This window comes from Megalobrama amblycephala, linkage group LG13, assembly GCF_018812025.1.
Source record: "Megalobrama amblycephala isolate DHTTF-2021 linkage group LG13, ASM1881202v1, whole genome shotgun sequence".
Taxonomy (NCBI): Eukaryota; Metazoa; Chordata; class Actinopteri; order Cypriniformes; family Xenocyprididae; genus Megalobrama; species Megalobrama amblycephala.
In genome coordinates this window covers 26,902,487-26,926,205 of record NC_063056.1, presented here as the reverse complement: position 1 = coordinate 26,926,205, position 23,719 = coordinate 26,902,487, and the positions used below count along the sequence as shown (strand labels likewise).

Sequence of the window (23,719 nt, the reverse complement as noted above, 5' to 3'; positions counted from 1 at the left end):
TACTGTAGGGATGGTCATTTAATGAATCTCAAATGTAAATATTCTAATATTTTGAGATTCTGGAAACAAAAAGAAACTTTTGGACTTTCATTAGCTGTACGCTCTAATCAACAAATTAAAAAAAAAAAAAAAAAACTTTTGAAATGTTTTACTTTACATGTAGGGAATCTAGTATAAATGAAAGTTTCATTTTTTAAAATAATTTAGGTAACACTTTACTTGAAGGGGTGTGCATAAGACTGACATGACACCTTCATAATCATGACATGACACATGTCATGAATATGAAGGAGGTTTTATGAATGTTTATGACAACTGTCATTAAGTGTCATTCACTCAGTTTTGTCATTTTTAATGCAAAGATGACATTGTTTGAGATGTCAGAGTTATGACAACTTGACATAAACCAATACATCATAACCTGTCAGTGTCTTTGTCGTGACAACTTGACATCATTTAGCTTTATGGGTTAACATTGCATTAAACTGTCATGTCGTTGGTTTTGACATTGGCTGTCATGAGGCCATTATAATAGTGTCATAAATATGTATCTTGAGCTCAAGTACAGTGGTACAAATTGAACTTGTCATTAAAATGTCATTAAGTGACAATACTCTGACAAATAATTTTATAACAGCGTCATGACTATTTTTCATTTCATGTTTTTTTTTTGTTTTTTTGTTTTTTTAAGTTTCCTCCAACAGAAGGTCAGATAATAGACAATTTCAAATTTCGTAAAAAAGATGACACTGTTATAAAATAATGGTAACACTTTATTTTAGGGTCTTTTAACTAGTTGCTTATTACTATTAGCATTCATATGGCTAAAATATTGGCTATTTATTAGTACTTATAAAGCACATATCAATGCCTTTTTCTGCATGATCTTATTCTACATTCTTAATCCTACCCAATACCTAAACCTAACAATTAACTATAATAAACAGTAAATTAAGAGTTTATTGAGGGAAAAGTCATAGTTAATCGTTTATATATGTGTTCCCTATACTGAAGTGTTACCAAAATAATGTAATGTAATGTTAACCCATAAAGCTAAGTAGTTTTTTAAGTTTGATAATTAATCTGTTATGTCATGTTTATGACAGGTTATGATGTTTTGCTAATGTCAAGTTGTCATGACAAAGACACTGACAGGTTATGATGTGTTGGTTTATGTCAAGTTGTCGTAACAAAGACATCTCAAACAATGTCATCTTTGAATTAAAAATGACATAATTGAGCGAATGACATTTAATGACAGTTGTCATAAACATGCATAAAACCTCCTTCATATTCATGACACGTGTCATGTCAAGATTATGAAGGTGTCATGTCAGTCTTATGCACACCCCTTCAAGTAAAGTGTTACCATAATGTACAATAAAAAAAAACTTTTTCACGATATTCTAATTATATGACCAGCACCTGTATTATCTAAAGTGACTTGCAAATGTGGACAAACAAGCAATGATTTTTAATGATGAAGTAGCCAGCAATATTTACAGTTGTAACGTTTTCTGAATTCTTAAAATATACATATATTCTCTGCATTTATTTGATCAGTAATAAAACAGTAATATTGTGAAATAATACTATTATTAATAAATATAAATATAAATACTATTTAAAATAACTCATGATCCTTCAAAAATCATTCTAACAAGTTGATTTGGTGCTTTAGAAATATTTCTTATCATAGTTTAAAGGGTTAGTTCACCAAAAAAAAAAAAATCTGTCATTAATTGCTCACCCTCATGTCGTTCCACACCCGTAAGACCTTCGTTCATCTTCAGAATACAAATTAAGATATTTTTGATGAAATTGGAGAGTTTTTTTTTTAATCTCCCATAGAAAGCAGTGAAATTACCACATTCAAGGTCCAGAACAGTAGTAAAGACATTGTTAAAATAGTCAACATGACTACACTGTTTCAACCTTAATGTTATGAAGCGACGAGAATAATTTTTGTGCGCAAAAACAAAACAAAAATAACTTTATTCAACAATTTTCAACTCTGTATTGGCCGGTCAGCATCACACGCATGCTTCGTGGTGCTCATGTGAACAGCGTCTGCCAATACTGAGCTGGCGTTTGGACATAAACACAGACTGCACTGCGTCAACTGTGTAGGAGACTGATGAGGTAGAGAGGAAATTGTTGAATTTTGTTTTCTTGGCGCACAAAAAGTATTCTCATCGCTTCATAACATTAAGGTTGAACCACTGTAGTCACATGAACTGTTTTAACAATGTCTTTACTACTCTGGACCTTGAATGTGGTAATTTCATTGCTTTCTGAGAGATAAAAAAAAAACTCGGATTTCATCAAAAATATCTTAATCTTTGCAGGTTTGGAACGACATGAGGGTGAGTAATTAATGACATTTTTGGCTGAACTAACCCTTTAACAGCTGTGCTGCTTATTATCATACTTTTATCAGGATTCCTTGATGAATGGAAACTGCAAACGAACAGCATTTATTCGAATAGGTACATTTTTTTTTACTTTTTTTATATACACTATATATAATATCCTACTTTGTTTGATACTCTGGAGGACAGTAAGGCTTTTTAGCATATGATCTTTCGGTTTAAATCTTGAGTGTTGCAGCATTAACTTTGAAGTCATTTTCATATCTGGCCACTAGATGTCATCCTTTCACTTATCTGGACTGTAGCAATACAGTATATAGATATACTAAAATTCTAAATAATTTTAAACGCCAATTTTAGTGGGTTTTTTTTCCTTCTTCAAATCAGTTTTATAATTTACCAACTTGCTTGTTCAGAAGAAGTCCAGGTCTTTATCTTAGCCCAGTTAACCCAATTTAGGCAGAAAGAGCTATGAGATGATACTTCGTTTTCAGGTCTTTTTGTAGTGTGATCTAAATATGTAAGAATGTGTTTCCCTCATAGAGACATTGAGTCTGTTGTTGTTCAGCAACAGATCATAGTGATTCAGGCGCAATGAATGACCTTGAGTGAGTGTCTTGTGCATGTGTCTTTTGGTGGTGGGGGTATTGAATACAGACCATTCCTCAATGACATTCTGTTCATCTGAGCACAGTGTCAGCTGAGTTTGTCAGTTCGTGTGTCTGGTGCAACCATTGAGCTTCTGTTTGTAACAGGTCCCCACTCATTGTTTCTCTGGATGACAAAGTTGACCTATTTTTCCTAATGCACAGAGACACAAGGATCATTTCATCCTAAAAACACCCCGTCATCCTTAATGTAAATGTCATTTATATGGTGATTGACAGGGTAATTGTGCTTTATCTGAGGATCTAGAGTATGAAACAAGTAAAAAAATACAGACTCCACAAGAATTAGTCATCAAAAGAGATTTGGATGCACAGTTTGGCAAATCAAAATGAAATCTCAGTGCACTAAGATATCAATGTAAAATATTTAATTTAAAATCATTTCACAGATGTTTGATCAATATCTTTGTCTTTATAATCAGCTGGTATTGAAGTGAGATAAATTACAGCATGGTTTGTTTTTTGCCTCTTTGTATAAAATTTCTTGCATGCTTAAGGTTTAAGTTCAATTGTTTTGTTTCGCTTTTCTTAATTGTATAAGGGTCATTCTTGTTACGCATTTTCATTTACATGTCTTAAACTGGATAAATATTAAACAAAATTTCTAAACATTATAATAATAATCATATTACAAGGTCTCATTTGTTAACATTAGCAATGAGCGATATATTTGTACAGCGTTTATTGACCTTTGTTAATGTTATAGTTATTAAAAATGTTCATGTTAGTTCACAGTGCATCTAATGTTAACAGATACGCATGGGTACATTTTACATAGTTTTATTAGTTCTACTACTTCCAATATGAAAAAATTTTTTATTATTAAGAGCATTTATTTCCTTAATGATTTTCCTTTCCTCTTCAAAAAAGTTTCAATGGTTTCTAGCTGCAACTGGTATAATATCCAGTGTCGTCAATATCACTTACATCCTGTTTTGTAATATTCATTGACATCATTCTACAGGAAGTGACATTTTTGAGAAAGCAACATCATGAAATGTACTTATTAGCACAGGTTTGATGACATTAGCTGGTTTGTCACACATTTGCATTAGAATGTGAAAGTTCAAAGAAACATGATGAATGTTGGGTCCTGTCTAATCTTAAAAACACTCAGTCACTCAGTATCTGACATTGATAATCAATAGCAATCAATAACAAAGGCAGATGGTAAAAGGAGCAAGGAGAGCTGAATGACACTCATGTGCCTCTGAACCCATTTCAGGTTTATTGAGATTTATTTGTAGCACTGTGGTCTCGGGATTCTGCAGTCATTCCACTCAAATAGCTCTTACACTGACACTTGTGATACGGTCGAGATCAGATTTAAATGACCTCTGTCATTTCAACAGGATCAGATCTTCAGTTCAATGGGCTGGTAATAGAGTTGCATGCTGTTGCATCAGGGGTGATTGTGTGGCATCCTCTTACACAGGAAGCAGGTGTTGAAGCATCTGACCACCCAGCTGCTGCCCAGCCTCACTTTTGTTTTAGCTCTAAAGACCCTGTAAATCCTGCCTCTTTTTCAGTATTTGCATGTGTGGATCAACTGACTAGCTGTTTGATTTGGACCAAGAATAGAAGGTTGAACTTTTTATTTTATTCCATACATGATGTTATTCCACTGATTTTTATCTGACTATGTCTTTCTGGTTAAAATGGTGTTGGTTAATGTGCAGACATGTTCATCCAGTATAGCTGCCATTGTCCCACATCACCCCCATCAGTGGCACCAGAGAGCCAGCAGGCATACAGAGGGAAATGAGGCGGTGATGTCATCTATTATTCATTGTTCCTTATTCTTTTTTCCTTCTAGTGTGGCCTCTTTCTCTCGGATCAAGTATTGTGTGGTTACCAGCGCTGGGCTCCAAATCCCAGTGTGATTCACTGTCATAATGACTGAATTTAGCTTGTTCAGCTAGTTCTGATTCATTGCAAACTGAGGCCCGTTTAAAATAGTGCGTTTTTGTTTTAAAACAGCGTTTGAAAATGAAAACGATCCTCGTCTACATTGGCGTTTCCACAGAGTTTCAGAAACGTCTATACTACACGGCCGAAACCAACAAAGCCAGCAAAGATTGCAGTTCAGTCTCCATGTTATTGTTTACAAGGAACGTGTGCAGCCATGCCATCATTTTCAGAAGTCTACGCTTTGGTCCGTTTATACTGAAACGCAACCCCAGCGTTTTCAAACTAAAACGGGGTTTGCAGCGTTTTCGAAAGTCTCCGTTTGCGAAGTTCGAAAACACCGGCGTAACCATAGCAAAACTTTTAAAACGAAAATGCATTAGTGTAAACGGGGTCTGGAATAGTTGGAGAAATAACTTTAACCCCCTGTCACAGACAAGGCTTAAGCTAGTCCTGGACTAAAATGCATGTTTGAGCTATTTTAACTGAAAGCAGCTTGTACTGACATATTTTAAAATATGTCAGTGCCATTGTTTTGTCTCAAGATGCACATCAGTAATGTTTTTTTTCAAGTGTGCGTTTACAAAAGTTACTTAAATATCCTAATTGAACTAAAGCCTAATCCTGGTTTAGGCTAAGCCCTGTCTGTGAAACCGGGCCTATAATTCAAACCTAGAACTTTAAGAATCACATTTACATTTGTTTAAAACAAACAAAAAAGTGTTAGTTGTCTATGCAACGTGGAATGTTCATGAAATTATTGATTTAAATTATTGAAAATTGTAAAATTTAAAATACTGATACAAGAAAACACCAACTCAATAAAGTCACTGTTGTAGTTTTTATTAATATTTTTCTCTTTTTTTCAGAATTTTGAACAAGTTTTAATCCATATTGTTTTCCCATTGTAATAGCAGTGCAAATTCACAAAAGGATATTAGTTATTTGTTAAAACTGACATATGAAGGTCAGCTGGTCTGATTAGTAGAAACGACAAAAATGAACTAAGGCTTCATCGTAAATCTTTAAGAATCCTTTCTGCTCGCGGCTGTCATGGAGTACAACGCCTTCTTATCCTGAGATGACAGCTGGCACATTATGCCAGGCTGTTGACTCACATTACAGAAATCCCATCATACCATTACACACACTAAGCTCTGCAATCTTGTCTAGTTTAATTTCTGTGAATGTATGAAAGTGTTTTTTGTGCACTTTGTGTTTAATGTTTCTGTTCATCTATTTATATGATATTACTACTTTTTTATGTTTTTGGTTTAGTCTTACATGGTCTAAAACATCATTGGACAAAGCTGTTACTCATCACCAGAGGACCAGGAATCTCCTTCATCAACAGAGTCATCAGATGGAACCATCTTGCCTTGCGTTGGCTGTTCATCTTTATGTTTCTCATCCTGGACTTTGAGGATGTCCATCTCTTCTTTAGGATTTCCATTTGCTGCTGGCTCTCCCTCCATATCTTTCCACTCCTCTCCAAAGACCATAGCCTGGTTGAAGTCTTCAGTTGTGGCAGGGTCATAGGTAGCTGCCATCTCCACTTTCCCTTTGCTCCAGAAATCCTCCTTCAAACTAGTGCTGAAAAAGCTATGAATCTCACTTTTCTTTTCCTTTGAGTCAAATTCCTCCTCCTCCTCTCCTGAATTGTTGCTCTCAAAGTCCATCACTTTTTCAGAAAAGCTCTCCACTGTCCTTTCAAGATGTTCTTCAAATTTTCCAAAGATATTTTCTGCTACATTTGGCATTTTGTTTGGACTTCCCAAATTCTCAATCTCATTCACTGGGAAAATGCCTACATTTTCATCCATACTTCCGTGTGTGAACTCGGCTGTGTCTGGAATGCTCATGCTTTTGCCCCAGATGTTAGAATTCTCCCAGTCATCAATCTGAATGGCTTTAGCTTCTGCAGTGCTCTTCTCCTTACTGAGCACTTCTTCAGGCACATCGTTGTTGTCAGAGACAGAATTAGTCTTGGAGACTCCATTAGTAAAGGTTAATGGCTGCTCAGTGAGAGTAGCCTCTGCTAAAAGGCTTGTTTTCTGAAAGCACTGGCTGGCATTTGGGGACTCATCTTCTGAGCTATTGCAATCTTCCTGGTCAGATTTTGGCATGTCTGATGTCATGATATTTGGCTCGCTTTCCAAAGAATGACTGTCCATCAGATCCATGTTGGTGTGCATGGAAACATCCAGAAGATTTTCTGGTTCTTTGGTTGTAGCTGCATCTTGGGACATGGTCAGAGTTGGTGAAGTTTCAAAGGAGATTTCAAGCTGTTCTCCCTGAGTTGTTTCGGAAAATGAGGACGGACGGTCCATGTCGACATGTTCTTGACTTTCATATGAATGGACTGTTTCATACTCAAGCTGTTCAGTGTGTATATGCTGGTTTTCAGTCAGTTGTGGATTCTCATTTTGCTCATAAACCTTGACATCATGATCTTCATCTCTCCCCATCTCTCTCATATCATCATCATCACCACTATCTTCACTATCTTCTTCCAGGTTTCTCCTGAGCTCAATTCTTGGCCTTTCTTTCTCCACATCCAAACTTTCATTGACTCCAGAGCCACTCTGAAGCATCAAGTGTGCCCTCTCATCATCATCTCGTGCTTCTTCTTTAGAAACAACATCTTCCGTCATCATCTCTCCAATGACATCCATGTCTGGTTCTTCTGTGAGATCCTCCATAGTGTTGAAGCGTTTGGTAGCGCTCTCATTCCAATGGCCTCCATCCACTCTTTCTTTTTCATCCTCACTGTCGCAGGTCTCACCAATGAGGTGTGAGGCTTGCACATTCCCGTCTGTTTCCTCATCACTCTTATAACGGATCAAGGGCCGAGTGTCTGCTAGCGTGTTCTCCTGGCTGTAGCTGTCACACTCACCAGGATCAGTTCTCCATGAGGCTGATATGTTTGGAGAGTCGTCTTCATCCCCTCTGTTCTCTTTTTCTCCCTCAGATTCCTCAGGTAAAAGAGGTTCTTCATTTACTGCCTGGTCTGAATGAGCTTCAGCTGGTGGTACAGTCTTCTCTATACTCTCCTGATGATCAATGCTCTTGGGAGAATCTACACCTCCATCCTGTACAGAAATGTCTTTCTCAATCACTTCTATTTCTTCTTCTTCTCTTTCAGTCACATTTTCATCTTCTGTTTTATCCTTTATGTCAATGTCAATACTCATTTCACCCTCTTCCTCCACCTCAGACTCAGGGCTCATCACATTCGTCTCAATCTCTGGTTCAATTTCTTTCTGTCTGTCCCACTCATTGATTGAATCAATCGCTGCCTCGGTTTCACTGTTCAATTGCTCTGTCACCTCCTCACTAATATTGCTCACAATTTCCTGTTCATCTACCCTCATCAGATCATTTGTTTCTTCCTGACAGCCAAAATCACCTAAAGCTCCTTGCTCAAGGAACGATGAAGACAATATATTGGTGTTTGGACTGGATGTTAATGTATCATTCTCAATATCTCCATATTCAACTGCATGGCTTTCACTGATGTTCTCTGATCTTACATCCATCTCAGAGGCATCATCTTTTTCATCCTCTGCCACGGTTTTATTTTCTTCCCATGCAACCTTAGGTGCGTGTGAGATCCGGGTAATTTCGACAGACACTTCAGTGTCCTCATCCTTACCTTCTTCTGAAACTCTTGCAGGATCTGTGAATGGACCAGCCCAGCTTTCGGTCTCTGGAGTTTGGGACAAGCTCTTTGGTTGGTCAGCTGACACACTTATCAATGCAGATTCATCAGTTTTAGATTCAACCATCTGAGCTATCTGGAACTGTTTTGGTTCATCTTCCACCTTGATATCTTCTGGTTTGATCTGTGGTTCTGGTTCTGCAGCTGTTTTGGGGAGAGTTGATGCGAGAGCCATGTCTTCATGGACTTTTTCTCGCTGTAAATGATCCACAGACTCCTGAGCAGCTTTCTTAGACTCCTCTGAGATATGAACCCCTGTCTTTTCTGGCACTGAGGTTTTGGTTGGTGTTCTCTGTGGAGTCCCTTGAGTCGGGGTCCATGATGGAGTTGCACTGGTCAGCAGAGTGCGAGAGGAGGTGATTGATCTGTGACTTGTAGACACAGTATTGCTGAAATGACAGGAAGCAGCAGTGGTCTGTAGGGTTTGGTGGGTCCCATTGGGCTTTGAGAGTGCATCTGTAACAAGAAACAAGAAGATGGTGAGACAGGCTTAATCACACAGACAGGGAACAAGCTCTGTAAGAAGACTATTTGATTAAGTCTACCTTTGACAGATCATCATATCTATTTTCTGAATCCCAAATGTTTTTAATTGAATGTTTTAAATCCTTACAATAACAATAAGGTTCCATTTGTTAACATTAGTTAACTGCATTAGATCACATGAACTAACAATGAAAAATTATTTTAAAGCATTTATTAATCTTAATGTTAATTTCAACATTTACTATTACACTATTATTATCAACAGTTATATGTTACAGGAAGCACCGTCATAATATTATTTTAGTCATAAATCTGTAGTCGTAGCACATTGAGCACTAATATTCAAATATGAGCAGAATACAACAGAGTGGCTCATACCCTTTTATGTCCCATCTCCTGATAACTATGATGCTAATGGAACAAGAGTGGTTGACTGGAACAAATAAAGCTCCAGACTAAAGAGATAGATGGAGATAGTATGAAACAGACATAGACCCTTGTTCTGCCTCTCAAGGGAGTTATCAGAATACACACTAGTCCTGAACTGTGAGTGAGTCGTAATGGAGAGGTATTGATCTTCATTATGCTTTTCCAGCCCTGCATTACTGGAAAGTGGAGCCATCTGTTACAGTGACCTATGGGACTAGCACAGGAAGCTAGTTTTACAGGCTTAGACAGATAACCTCACCATGAAATCAGTACTAATCATTTAACCAGCCCAGAGCACAGCAATATTTAGAGAAAGGGGATCTGTGCTCAAATCCAAAATTTATATAGGCTGAATTTTGTTTACTGTAGTATATAGTCTATTGCGTAACCTGTCATGACTATTTTGTCTGTTTTTTTTTTTTTTAAGTTTTATTTCACTTGCCCATTGCTCAAATAACCCTCATTATAAAAAGATAACAAATAATAAAATAAATGAGAACAATAATTTAAAAAAAGAATGTTACCTAAAAAGAAAGCAGAGTTTGTTGTTTTGTTTGTTGTTGGTCTGTCGATTCTCAGGCCCTCGCTGTCCAGCAAAGCTCTGGAAAGAAGCAACAGAACATCTGTTAGCATCACAGCACTTCCATTAATGCGAGGGGTGGGTTAAATGAGATGGAGTCACGTTCTTGAGCTGCAGTCCTGTGCTTTGTTCTGTTGTTATGCAAATAGTATGTCAGATTTGTCATTGTCAGCCCATCTGCAGGATTCAGTCAGGCATCGATTCATTTACCTCCTGCATGCAGCATTAAACAGTTGCAAGGGGTGGATTTTACAAATGTAAAGCACACTGTTAGTGTAACAGGTGATCCTGCTAAAAAACTCATGTATAGATTTCTCAGTATACATTTTTAATAACTACACATATTTAAAACCCTTCCTTTCCTAAGTATCTGTGCATGCAATACTATGCACCTTCATGAAATGGAGGACCATGAAATGAGCAACAGCTAAAAAGCTTTGTCAAAATTTATTTCTTTCTACCCTCAACAGACATAAATCGTTTTTGATGTTTTTGAATGAATCACCCACCCCCCTGTTTCCCTGCCCCTCCTCCAAGCAGATGGATCAGGGTCAGTGCCGGGTGGGAAATGGAGAGGGTCTATTCGGATTGACTGATCTAAAGTTACCCCTCTCAGTGTGCCTGAAATGCTTTTTAGAGCCACTGATGCATGATCATATTAGTTGGGCCTCCATAAACTACAAATCCCACAGTGCATGGGAGAGGCTCTCCACTCTGGCATCCCATTAGGAAGGAAGTGGGGCAACTTTACAAAAGCTACATGCATATTTTACTTCATGCAATTTTTGTTGTTAAATGTACCTGTATGTGGCCACCTCCAGTCCAAGAGACATCTTCACCTGCAGCAGATTTTGTCTGTCCACCATCAGGCTGTCTATCTGCTGCCCCAGGCTGTCTTTCTCCAACTCCAGAGCATCTACTTGGGCCTGCACAATAACATGAGACATGTTTTCTTAAAAATCTTTGATTAAAGTGAAGAGGTTGTGTAAAACGGTATCATTTTAATATCATGCCATTAAAGAAACCCAGTTATATAAAATCAGATGGCTCTGCTGTCCTGTTTTAAACCTGTATGAGCTTCTATCTTCAGTGGAACACAAAAGAAGATTTGAGAAATGTTTTTTGTCCATACGGTGAAAGTAGACTTCCATCGTATGAACAAAAACATTCCTCAAAATATCTTATTTTGTGTTCCACAGAAGAAAGAGAGCCACACAGGTTCGTACTACATGAGGGCGAGTAATTGATGACAGAAACTGAACTGGTCCATGAGTTTCTATTCTTACCTGAAGATGCAGAAGCTCCTGATTCTGTTCTTCTCTCTGCTGCACTACATGTCTCTCCAGCATCTGTCTCTTAGTCTTCATACTCTCGAGCTCCTTGGCCAGATGCTGAACCTGATGCTGGTTCTCTCTCTTCTCCTGGTGAATCTTTGCCATGTTAGCTTTGGCCTGGTTCAGACTTTCCTCCAGACATCCAACCTGTCTCTGATAGTTGTTGGTTGCCTCCTGCCAGGCTTGAGCTGCTCTTTGGCTGTACTCCTGTCCCAGGTCAGGGATGCTGATAGTTTGAGTGTGCTGTGGAGCCATTAGTACTTGCTTTGTCTGTTTCAGAGAGACCTGCAAAGTTTCCATGTCCTCCTTGTGGATTTGCATCTGTAGCAAGAGGTCTTTCTCAAGCTGTCCAACCTTCTCTCTAAGCCAAATCTGAGCCCTACGCTCCTCTTCCAGCTCCTTCTTGCTCTCCACAAGTTTTCTCTGTGCTTCAGCCTGTGCGGTCTTTGCCTTCTGTCTTTGAATATTCACCATCTCCATATCCTCCATCAAGTTCTCCACTTCCAGCTCCACACGGTCTTTCTTCCTCCAGGCCTCCTCCATCATCCTCCTGGCCTGGCTGAGAGCCTCCTCTTGAGCTTTGTGCTGGCCTGGTGGGTCCCTGCTGCTCTTGAGAGTGTGGATTTCCTCTCGCAGTAGCTTGTTTTCCTCCTCCAGAAGCTTCACACGGCCCAAGTATGATTCAAGGCGTTGGTTCAGCTCCAGCATCTGGTACTTTTCCTCCTGAAACTGGGTGAAGGGCTGTCGGAGACCCAAAAGCTCCATCTCAGAGTGCTGTGAAGTGATAAGTCACACTAGAACTGTGCACAGAGGCTGTGAAGGGCTGCAGGTCTTTGTGGCTGCTAAGTGAATATAATGACAGACTTGAGGGTGAGGTCTGGACCACAGTCCCAGTGCCCAGCGGCTGAATGGACAGGGGAGGGTAAGACCCTCCTTTCATAGACAATGAGGAGGGGGAGGGCGAGGGAATTGAGGAGGAGGGGTGGTTGGACAGAATGTGCAAAAGCAGTGATGTAATTTGGAGAGTTAACTCTACCACTGCTGGATTACTTCCAAACCCATACAACTTTCTTTCTCCTGTGGAACACAAAAAGAGATGTTAGAGATTTGATATCCTCAGTCAACATGCATTGCATCTTATTTTTCCCATACACTGAAAATAAATGATGACTGAGACAGAATCTGAAACAGCATGAAAATGACCGAATTTTTATTTTGTTGAACAATACCTATAAATCTTGTAGTTTCACATATTATCACATTCATTTACTGCCCCCTCTTGTGGCAAGATGATCACAATACATCAGACCAAAGTATTTTTTTGTATGTTAACGGATAGTTCACCTAAAAATGGAAATGCTGTCATCATTTACTCACCCTCAAGTTGTTCCAAACCTGTATAAATTTCTTAGCTCTTCTGAACACAATGGAAGATGTTTTGAAGTATTTTTTTTTACCAAACAGTTGTGGGGCACTATTGACTTCCATAGTATGACTTCCAAGTACCATCTCATGAGTAACAGACATTCTTTTGATTTAAAAATTATCGAGGAAACTAAAGGTTTAGCATTTAGCAATGTAAGGGGATACGAATCTCATTCTTTCATCTTTACATTTTATTTTCAAAGCCTCTACATGAAATGGGCATTATATTCTTAAAACTGCTTACCTCAACACACAAATCTCAAACATACGTAGTGATGATCAGCAAATATTCAGTAAAAATTATGAAATCTCTCTGAATCATATGACAGCTAACATTTTTTTTTTTTTTTCAATCTGCACTGCCTGCTGAGGACTTCCACAACATTGTGCAACATAAACTTTAGATGACTCAGTTTGGAAAGTTGGGACAACATGCATTTGAAGTTTTGAACAAATACTTGAGTATCTAATTAAGTTCATCAAAACAACTTCTGTAGAAATATGTTTAGAGTATTCCAGCTTGATACACTGACTACTAATAAATAATTGTTGAAGCGTCTTGCTTTTTAATTGCAAGCTGGACTTTTTAGTGTAAATTTTAGTTTAGTCATTTAGCTAATTGAGCTTCAAACTATTAATTTGATAAAGATGCACAAAATCCATCAAATTTCTGACAGAAGAAACCCCTTTAAAGTCAACCTCTCTGAAATTAACTGAGTAACTGTTTAATAATTTAAAATTTAATATGTTATTTATATTTTCATTATGTAAAATGATTAATAATTGAGTTTAACAAAAACAAGTATCAATTGTAACTGAATACCACTAAAATTTACATGGTCAGACAAAATTCCATTGCAAATGTAAAATGTAAGTTACATAGAATTGGTAATTATCACATCTTCAGTAAAGTCGGGTTACGCATTTTTTTACTCATTTGCATTTGCATCCAAACTTCCTCTTGTCAACTCAAACCACAAAGCATACAACAGTTCTGTATTTCCAAATTCTGAACATCACAAACGTCCCTGTGCAGTCTGAGTGACTAGATTTAACTTCATACTGCTCTTTTCTGTGTCTTGATCCAGCAGTGTTCTGTAGATTGTGAAGGTGAGCAGGTACAATGGAAGAGGAGTTCTATTCAACAGTCATCTTCAAGCCATATGACAATGAGAAACCTACAGGTATGTTTAGATTGTTTTTCTTTCATTTAACCATTATGTTAGCACAACATTTCCCCTGTTTGCTTGGAATACTTTGAGTAGTTTTTCTATTTTTGGATGATCAGAATATGAATGAATGAATTAATGCTCGTCTGAATTATTCCAGAGTCAGATGAGACTGTATTATATGCAGAAGTGAAAAGACTAGAATCAACATTACATACAACCTCTGAGACTTCAGGTTTGAAATCACTCACACACAAAATATGTATATATAAAACTGATATTAAATACAGTAGCATATGTTATAGTAATAGTTTTTAAATCTTCATGTGATATATATTATTTTTTTCCCGTTTTTTAAGAAAAGCAATATAAAATATTTTTATATTATATATAAAATGTATATTAAGTATATTTTTAACATCTCTGTATATATGTATATATATATAAATATATATATATATATATATATACACACATACATATATATATACATAGCCTACATACATATATACATATACACACATATATATACATATACACACACATATATATGTGTGTGTGTATATATATATATATATATATATATATATATATACACATATATATATAGAGAGAGAGAGAGAGAGAGAGAGAGAATTTTTTCAAGTGTGATATATATCAGTTTTATATTAGCAGTTTTTAATTTTTTTAAATAATAATGTAAAATGTTTAAACGTAATATCTTTAAACAAAAACATTACATTTGTTACAAATCTAACTTGCCTATACATTATTTCAGTTATTTTATTCTTCCCCCTCTTTTTCTTCTGCAGATGCACAGTGTTCATTAAAAGAATCAGTTTTGCCAACAAAAGACTGTCTGACTGAAGGTACAAAGAGTGTTATACCTATCATTTCATCTAACTCTACTTTTTTTTTTGTCAAATTTGTCTGTTTACTGTCATCTGCTCATGTACTCAAAATAATCTCATTCTCATTCAGAAGAAGGATCTTCCACCCCAGTCTCTCCGGCGTGTAGACGAGCTGCAGTGTTTCTGGGGCTGCTCTGTTTCCTCCTGGTTGCTGCTGTAACAACGGTCAGCATTTTCCGTAAGAATTAGCACAGTTTCATTCATATACAGAATACCAAATATACCATTCAATCTGATTTTTGGATGTCCACATTACTGCAGTTTAGTTCCAACCCTGTGCAAGGAAAGTCACAGAGACCTTGATTAACAGGTTTAAGTGTATTTGCTTAGAGCTTGAACTAAACTTAAAAAAGGGGAACCTTGAAAAAGTCATCGAGTCTGTCATAACCTTAAAAATAACCAGCAGGAAAAGTACAAATTACAAAAGTGCCCAGAAAAAAAAGTGAAATGTAATGTAACAACACTGGAAACTTTCTTGCGTGTCCTGCTGTTGTAAATCAGTTGCGTAATTTCACTTTTTCTTACAAACTTACAAAGGTCAATATGAGCCAATTGTGTAAATTATAATTAAATGTGGACTATGCCTGTCTAAACTCATAACTAATAAAATATCATAGAACCATTGCATTGTGGTTGAAAAATTGTCTACAAGTACTGTAAGTTTAGCTAACAGGTTACCTTTTTTGTTTATCTGCTTTACAGACTACATTCACATGTCTAAATACAACAATATTCTGGTGAGAGCGAAGACTGAAACAGCATAAAATAATTAAAGACACTTACTCAGAAATTGCCCAAATCTGCTAAACAACAAGTATATGTTAATCAGAGGAAATCTCTTCATATACAGGCCCAGCAAACTAAAGAGAGAGCCAACAACCTGCAGTTACTGGAAGTGCTGAAGCAGGAGAAAGCAAGGCTGGTGACACACGGTCAACAGATGAACAGCACACTGGACTTCATAATTCGTAGAAGCAGATTTCCAGTGGATAAGTACTGCCAGTCCACTGGGAATGGTAAGCTGTTTTACTGAATCTGGAGTCTGCAGTGTAATGTTTTTTGTTTTGTTTTATACATCTAATCTGAGCTATTCTCCATCGCAGGGGTTCGGTGTACACCCTGCCCTCAAAACTGGATTCAAAATGGCTCCAGCTGTTACTATTTCCGTAGGCATTCAGGAAACGCCTGGAAAACGTGGAAAGAGAGTCAAGAATACTGCGAGGACTATGGAGCTCATCTGGCCATAATAGACAGCGAGGGTGAACAGGTATATAAAACAAAAAGCATGAAAATACATAATGTGTATTTTCAATCTATGATTAGAACATAATGTTCTAATTTCTCTCTCTCTCAAAGACAATCTATGATCGAACTGAAAAAAACGTTTTTCAGTGTTGTACACCATATCCACAGCTAAACAGGGGTGCGTTTCCCAAAGCCATCATCGCAAGTTCCGTTGTTACCAATAGAATTGAATGGAACTTGCGACCATACTGGCTATCGATGCTTTTGGGAAAGTCTTTTACTGAAAAGTTCAAAGTATCCGCTGTAAACATGTACATTAGGCATTTAGCAGTAGGCCTAGTTCTTACAAAAGTGACTTTTAAAAATGTGTTTTAGTGTCACAAGACCATTTTGATCAACATATGGCAAGTATGCAGAGTCCTGTTTACACTGAAAAAGAGTGTAAGACTTTAAACAAGATGATTTCAGTGATTATAACATTGTTCTCATTGTATTATGCAAATTCAGGAATTCATCAATCAGCACACTAATTTTGACCAGCATTACGGGTACTGGATTGGACTCTATGAAAAAACTGAAAAAAATTGGGTCTGGATCAATGGTGCTAAGCTTGAGAAAGGGTAAATACAGTGGTAAGAACCACGATGTATGTAAAAAAAAAAAAAAAAAAAAAAAAAAAAAAAAGTTTAAATATTAAAATAAAATTTTAAAATTATTTCCTTTTGAAAAGATAAATAAATGAAGCAATTAAAAATGACAATTAAGAAATTACCTGACATTTCCATATTTTCCTTTCAGATTCTGGGTCAGCAGTCCTGCAGAAAGATACATGTACTGTGTTCTGTCAATGCCCAGCAACAACCCACAGAAAAGCTGGAGGTCAGCAAGTTGTTCTAGCTCATACAAATGGATCTGTGAAGTGGAAGTTTTAACATGGCCAACCTTCCTTCAAGCCCAACAAAACCACAGTAACCCCTCAATATGAACAGTCAGTGCAAAAGACAACCATCTCAGAAATCATCATTTTATTTTCCAGTTCAGTTTGATTTGTTAGCGACGTTTCAAGGTACTGACACAGACTGACATATTTCAGATGTCTCAGAGCTGGATTAAATCAAGACATGACATCTTACTGCACCCTTCATGTCAGTCAAAAAAGCTTTAGTGAGAGAATCCACACAGATCATGCCATGCTATTTTTTAAAACCGTTCATATATATAATCACATTTTTGTCACTGTGAATAATGCAATGTAATATGCATTACACAAATGTATTACAAATCAGACCAATAAAAAAAATGTATTTCATGTCACCTGTTGGTCTCAAGCTTAAAAGTTTGCCCATGATTTGTAAAAATAAATATGAGTGTAACAAATTCATTTGCGTTTTGTCATGTCTCTCAACTAATAGTCTGATAGTTAACAACAATTCGAGAATCGATCCTTGTGTTTCAGCAGCCCGGATTCTGATCATCAACTACCACCATAGTGTTTGTAGTGAGTTTGGTACCATGTGCGTTCACTCTTTGCTCTTTTTTTTCTTTGGCATGGACTCCTCAAACTGGACATTCATTACCACCTCCCGCTCCTCCTTTTTGCTTTGTTTCTTTTTCTTGTTCTTCTTCCTGTTGTTCTCCTGTCCTTCTGTTTGTGTGCCCATTACCTGCGCTTTGTTGCTAGTGTCCTCTGTCATCACACTAGTTGAGTTCTCCACATCTGTGGATGGAGATGTTTCAGAGAGGTCCATTGCGGATTTCTTTTTCTTCTTTTTCTTCTTAGAGGAATTGTCAGAGGTTTGTTGATACTCAATACTGCCCTCCTGTGGTTGTTTGCTGTGCGCGTCGGTGGAATCCTCGCTGATCTCATCTGTACAGGCAGTCTCGGCAACCGCCTTGGACAGTTTCTTTTTCTTCTTGGGAATGCTGTCATTCATCTGCAAGTGTGTGTCTCTTTCCTCTGATTCATTCACGTCTATGCTGTATTCTCCATTAAGACCATTCTCAAGTACTTTTTCTTTGCGATTTTTCTTTTTCTTCTTCTTTGGCTCAATATCTGTGATATCATCATCGTTCACAGACACATCATTAGAGTCTTTCCTCTTTTTGGGTTTGCCATCCTCAATGTCATTACTTGAAAGAACCTGTGTTGTCATCTTATCTTCATGGGTGTTATTCTCAGAGGGTCCCACCTGGATTTTTGATTTTTTGCGTTTTGTTTTCTCTTTAATATCTGGATTTCCCGCAGCGTTTAGAGAATCTGTGCTGCTTTTGGATGTTTCAGCAGTGTTGTTCTTCTTACCATATTTGTTCATAAACTCTTGCTCCTGCTGCTCAAGCCGAGCCAGTTTGGCGCTCATTGTGAGTCCATGTCTGGCTCCTCTATTCACACAAACAAACAAAGACATATATTAGAGCTGCATGATTGACCATTAAAAGTTTCATTCCTAAATGACAATGATTCGCTTGTGTCTATTAAACCTTTGACAAAATCACATCGTAACATTCAAATCTGCCTTTGCATTGTATGCAACTACATCACAAACGGTCTTTTCAACCACACAGTATTGTTGTTTCTGTGTTACAAATATTTATATTATCACAGAAGTACTAAGTTAAAAGTTTATAGCTTGGATATAAACACTGATGTCTACAGAAGCGATCAAAATAGAAAATCACCTTTTGAAAGTGACTTGGTGCTTCAATTAATGATTGATTCAATTACATTGTTTAGCCACCAGGTGGCGACAAATGACCGGTAAAAAAAAAAAAAAATTATTAAAAAAAATCATCATTCATTTCTAGAGTTTTGTTCAACAACATTGATTCATCCAGTTATGAAACAATTGAAGTATTTATGAGTGAATCATTCTTTTTTTTTCTTTTTTTTTTTTTTTAAATAATTCATTTGTATTAAATCAAACATTTTAAATAGACTGCAGTAATTAAAATTTGGTCAGAACCTCTAGTAAATTACATATTTTGTTTAGTTGTTTGTTCAGAATCATGGGAGAATCATGATCTCTGTTTGAAGATTCTCAGTTTACCCAGAATTGTGCTGCTCTAACATATATAAGAAACCAACATAATAAAAAGTATTAAAAAAATTTTTTTATAATTAAACTAAAAATATTAATGAAAAACTTGTCTTGGAATTTAACTTAATAAATTTAAATTGAAATACTAAAATGTCTAAAACTGAATTAAAAATAAAGTTTATAAAAAAAAAAACCCTGAAAAGCACAACAAAATCACTCAAATTAAAATGAAAACTGAAAATATGAAAAAAAGCTAATTCAAAATATTATTAGTATATAAATAATTCTAAAATAACACTAATCTGACAATGTCAGGCTATCTATGATATTCCAGCACAAATGTGACAGAAAATGACCATGACCATTGACCATGCTACAAGTTCTCATAGTATTATTTATATCGGTTTGACTAACATGAATTATTGCAAGTATATTGAGGATTTGGATGGGTCATATCCTCCCGGGACCTGAGAATAGACTTCTGTCCTCTGTAGTGGACATTATATTTTAGTGTTTTTCTTCGACATCATACATGTCACAGTTTTAAGTACTGTAAAGAGCACATTCAGGGCTTTGCAGAGATACCACATTTTTAGAGGTTTTGCCATGGTAACAACTTCTTGGTCTTTAAATATGACTGAAAATGAAAATTAGCACTCTTATGGAAATATGATAATATTTTGTAATTATTTAAATCGGATTATTTTTCAAATTGTTTGTTATAAATCAACATCTCAGGAAAATGTTATGGGGTTTCAAATCAAAATATGACTTTCTGATAAGAAACAGGACATTTATTTCATACATGTCCACTGTAGAGGACACCAGGACTTAAATCATGTTTATCAGGCATTTTAGGACACACAACAAAGTGAATAGGAAAATAAATTATATATCAATATTCCAATTAATTATTAGATATGATTATGAAAATGTTGCCAATTATTACTCCCATTATTACACTTCTTTTTTCATTGCATGTTGCTCCAAGAACACATTAATATGCAAATTCGATACAGTGTATAGATACATTGTATTGAATGAGAAAATTCATGTATGTCTATTTTACCCACATAACGCATAAAGTAAAATGGTATATCAATTAATTTCATTATATCTTTAATGACATAGTTGAGAATCATCTTTATACAACGTTTGGTTAAAAACAATCCTGAAGCTTAATAATTGATTGGTGATTTAAAAAAAAAAAAAAAATCCCATTGTTTTTGCCTATACATATCATTTCATGCAATGTTATTTTTGTCCACTACAGAGGACACAGCATAACATATGAATGAAATATAACTTTTACAAATTGTTATTTTATAATTTGTTTCTTGTGCTCTAAACAATATAATGACATGAAAAAATACTAAATTCCAAAAACTTTTTATCTGGGTCTCAGGAGGATATTGTAAACTTTAGGAGATCAGAGCTTACTTGTGTGCTGTTCGTCCTCCACAAACTTTTAGCAGATCTGCGTCAGACAGCCTTAAAACAGACAGACAAAAATTAAGACAGCTGAGCTGGCTGAAAGCATAATTGATCTTGAAATCTAACCAGCACCATTGCGGGACATTTTAAAAGGATCTTTACTGCCTCTGCATGCCACATACAGAAGTGCATGCTTAGTACAGGATATGATATAATGATAATATAACAGAAATTAAAGTATTAAATGCTAAACTATTTTTAAAGGAATGCGTCACAATACTGGCAGCTCATACTTGGTAGTGCTGGAAAGGTCCAGTTTCTGGTCCTCATCTTCAGAAGTGTCATCTGAAACAGAGGTCTTTTCAGGCAGCTCCTCACCTGACAGCAGCGTAGCTGACTGAGAATGGAAAAAGACGACTTTAAAACAATTGCACAATCCAAATATTCAATTATCGCTCCATAAATGCTTGTGGTATTGATTATGCGTGCCGTTTATGGTTTTGTACCTTGACAAAACTTCCATACTTCATGTACTCGGCTTTCAGAGTCTTGCGTGGCTTCTTGATAGAGATTAATCCATCACTGCTGTCATCTGACTTCACCATCAAACCGCTCTAAACAACAATGATAACATCAGATGATCCAACTTTACAAACTAACACATGCCCTCATTCACATAAAACCCAGTTTGCAACTTTTTATATATTACTTACCTGCGATGTTTCGACAACCAGACTGGATGAGGCTTTGTTAAAAACATGATCCCACCAGTGGAAACTGAACTGCTCACCTTCCTTATGGCCTATCTGAAGACAAACAATACATAAAAACAAATGTGAGGTACATAACATGTATGAGCTACAACAGCTGGAGAATTTAAACTTTACGATAACCTACAACTGTTTTTGACAGCATGTCTAATTTCTGATTAATTATTAGCCTATACATATATTTTCTAACACCTGTATAATAATTATTAAACATTATTCCAATCTCAAATTAAGAAACTTGCAATTAAGAGACTGTAAACTGCAAAAGCTAAAGGGTAGGTTAGGATGGTAAAACAGACACCATAATTATTATCAAATAACTATACGATGATAAACTTCTTGCCCACGTTATTAATTACCCTCATGCTTTACTCACTGTAACTATCAAAAAACAATAAATCTCTCACTCACCCCTCTTTTACCACATTTAATTTGAACTTTAATCGCCTCTGAGATGCCGTTCTCTGATTTGCCCAGACCTTTACCTACAATACAACAGTCCGAACATTAGCCATCATCAAACAGATTATTAGTCAGATCAGATGTCATTACAGCTGTCATTTATGCCAACGAAGCCCTAAAATCTGTTCTGGTTTCACCTTTTTCCCATCCGTGTCGCTTAAGCTGCTCCTCCGCGAATTTTAATCCTGTACTCTTTTTTTGGACCGTTTCTGCCATTTCCAGAGTAACTTCTCAGAATCTGAAAATGTGAAACAGTTGGTAAAACACGGATTAGCCAACATTAAATATGCGTTAATTCTGAGTAGCTTCTGTCAAAGAACTGTAAATCCAATAAAACACTACAAATAATTTTAGGAACGTACCGCAAAAAAAGAGGTAAAAAAAGTAATAATTTCTACCACGCGTTCAGCAAGGCAGCAGACATGACACTGGCTGGGTAACTATGGAAAGCGAAAAGGGTCACTGCTCTCGATTAACGGAACGCGTTCTCTGAAAAAATATTTTGAATGCATATTATAATCAGAGGCCTGTTTAAACTACAAACTCTGAGTTTTAGAGTAGGTTTAGAGCTGACAAATCCATATAAATCCAACCTGGTTTAGATCAGGTTTAAAGGCACAATATGTAAGATTTTTATAGTAAAATATCCAAAAACCACTTGCACAGTGTTATATACTTCATTCAACTGTGTACTTACATTATCCTAAATGTTTCCCGTCCCTCCCTTGTCACTTGTCGCCTGTCAATGATGTAATATCTGCGTTACTGGTTTCGGCTTGTAAGGCATATAACCATGGCAAAAGATGCAGACAGCTGCATAAAGTCTAGCGGCATGCTATTGTTGTTCCATTCAAACATTATGGACCATGGTGAGCAAACTTTGGGATAACGGAGAAATAAAATGAGGATCAATATCGGCGTGGCGTTTCCGAGATGGCAAAAGCGGAGCCTTGTGACAAACTTGACAGAGATGCCGCTCTTGCACATTATTAGACAAGGTAAGCAAATGTAGGCTACATAAGACTAATCAATGTTATAGAGCTCAACACGATGAAATGTTAGAATATCATCAGTATTGATCTAGCTTACTGTTAGTCTCATACAGCCAAAAAACTAATACATAGAATAACAACTTTCAACACACTCAAATGCAGTTTAGTATGATAGTGTAACGTGAGACCAAGTAAAACAGCGCTGCGTTACCTCACAATTTGAATTTGTCAAATAAACGAACCTGTTTCAGCACTTGCAGGTAGTTCGGTAGAATGAAATTTCCTTATTCCTTTATATCCCTGGCTGGGAGTCATGTGTGGCACTGATATCTGTCTCTAGCAATCGCACCCACGATTCTCGGCCACGCCCTGCTTCATATGTTAAAAACATGCATTCACTCATCCATAAACATTATTTCACCATAAACATTATTAGATCCATCGGCATGACGACAAGTTCCATGATTCCACGCTCATTCACTGCGTCATCAATCTATGCCTTTGTTATTGTTTTGAAGAGTTTAGCGACCCCTAGCGGCGAAAAAATACATATTGTGCCTTTAACTGGTTTACAACGCTCGGCATAAATATTCTGTCAGCTCAGGCTTAATCCAGAGTTTACATGAAAGTGTGACAGAGCATCAGTTTGATTCACTTCTCGTGAGAGAGCCGAGCAATACATTTACTTCTGCTGAAGATTAAGACGTCATTAACAAAACATATCATGAAATTAAATGAATTTACAATTACAAGGAAAGAATAAACACTGCTGCTGCAG

At 36.5% G+C, this 23,719-nt stretch overlaps 3 protein-coding genes across 10 annotated transcripts; 1 reads left to right on the top strand and 2 right to left on the bottom strand.

The window, feature by feature from the left end:
- Nucleotides 1-5,770: 5,770 nt before the first annotated feature.
- nes (nestin) lies at nt 5,771-13,224 on the bottom strand. Of its 2 annotated transcripts, XM_048152643.1 has the most exons (5): nt 13,168-13,224; nt 11,451-12,575; nt 10,966-11,090; nt 10,109-10,185; nt 5,771-9,125 (listed from the first exon to the last, which is right to left on the bottom strand). In XM_048152643.1, the coding sequence occupies exons 2-5, from the start codon at nt 12,261-12,263 to the stop codon at nt 6,262-6,264; spliced, it is 3,879 nt and encodes a 1,292-aa protein (XP_048008600.1). In that variant the 5' UTR covers nt 12,264-12,575; nt 13,168-13,224; the 3' UTR covers nt 5,771-6,261. The 2 variants fall into 2 exon arrangements, with proteins under 2 accessions (XP_048008600.1, XP_048008599.1); XM_048152642.1 differs by lacking the exon at nt 13,168-13,224 and having other exon boundaries at nt 11,451-12,740.
- Nucleotides 13,225-13,891: 667 nt separating this feature from the next.
- Nucleotides 13,892-17,625, top strand: LOC125243198 (C-type lectin domain family 9 member A). 6 transcript variants are annotated; one of them, XM_048152647.1, is made up of 9 exons: nt 13,895-14,107; nt 14,253-14,327; nt 14,905-14,961; nt 15,077-15,181; nt 15,706-15,740; nt 15,854-16,019; nt 16,107-16,270; nt 16,756-16,868; nt 17,047-17,625. In XM_048152647.1, the coding sequence occupies exons 1-9, from the start codon at nt 14,047-14,049 to the stop codon at nt 17,231-17,233; spliced, it is 963 nt and encodes a 320-aa protein (XP_048008604.1). In that variant the 5' UTR covers nt 13,895-14,046; the 3' UTR covers nt 17,234-17,625. The 6 variants fall into 6 exon arrangements, with proteins under 6 accessions (XP_048008606.1, XP_048008608.1, XP_048008605.1 ...); XM_048152650.1 differs by having other exon boundaries at nt 13,896-14,107; nt 15,074-15,181; nt 16,756-16,880; nt 17,047-17,188; XM_048152646.1 differs by having other exon boundaries at nt 13,898-14,107; nt 15,074-15,181.
- Nucleotides 17,259-23,301, bottom strand: gpatch4 (G patch domain containing 4). 2 transcript variants are annotated; one of them, XM_048152645.1, is made up of 8 exons: nt 23,184-23,301; nt 22,087-22,187; nt 21,899-21,972; nt 21,431-21,523; nt 21,224-21,331; nt 21,011-21,114; nt 20,724-20,774; nt 17,259-18,627 (listed from the first exon to the last, which is right to left on the bottom strand). In XM_048152645.1, exons 2-8 carry the CDS (start codon nt 22,163-22,165, stop codon nt 17,769-17,771), a joined length of 1,368 nt encoding a protein of 455 aa, XP_048008602.1. In that variant the 5' UTR covers nt 22,166-22,187; nt 23,184-23,301; the 3' UTR covers nt 17,259-17,768. The 2 variants fall into 2 exon arrangements, with proteins under 2 accessions (XP_048008602.1, XP_048008601.1); XM_048152644.1 differs by lacking the exon at nt 23,184-23,301 and adding an exon at nt 22,312-22,427.
- Nucleotides 23,302-23,719: the final 418 nt, after the last annotated feature.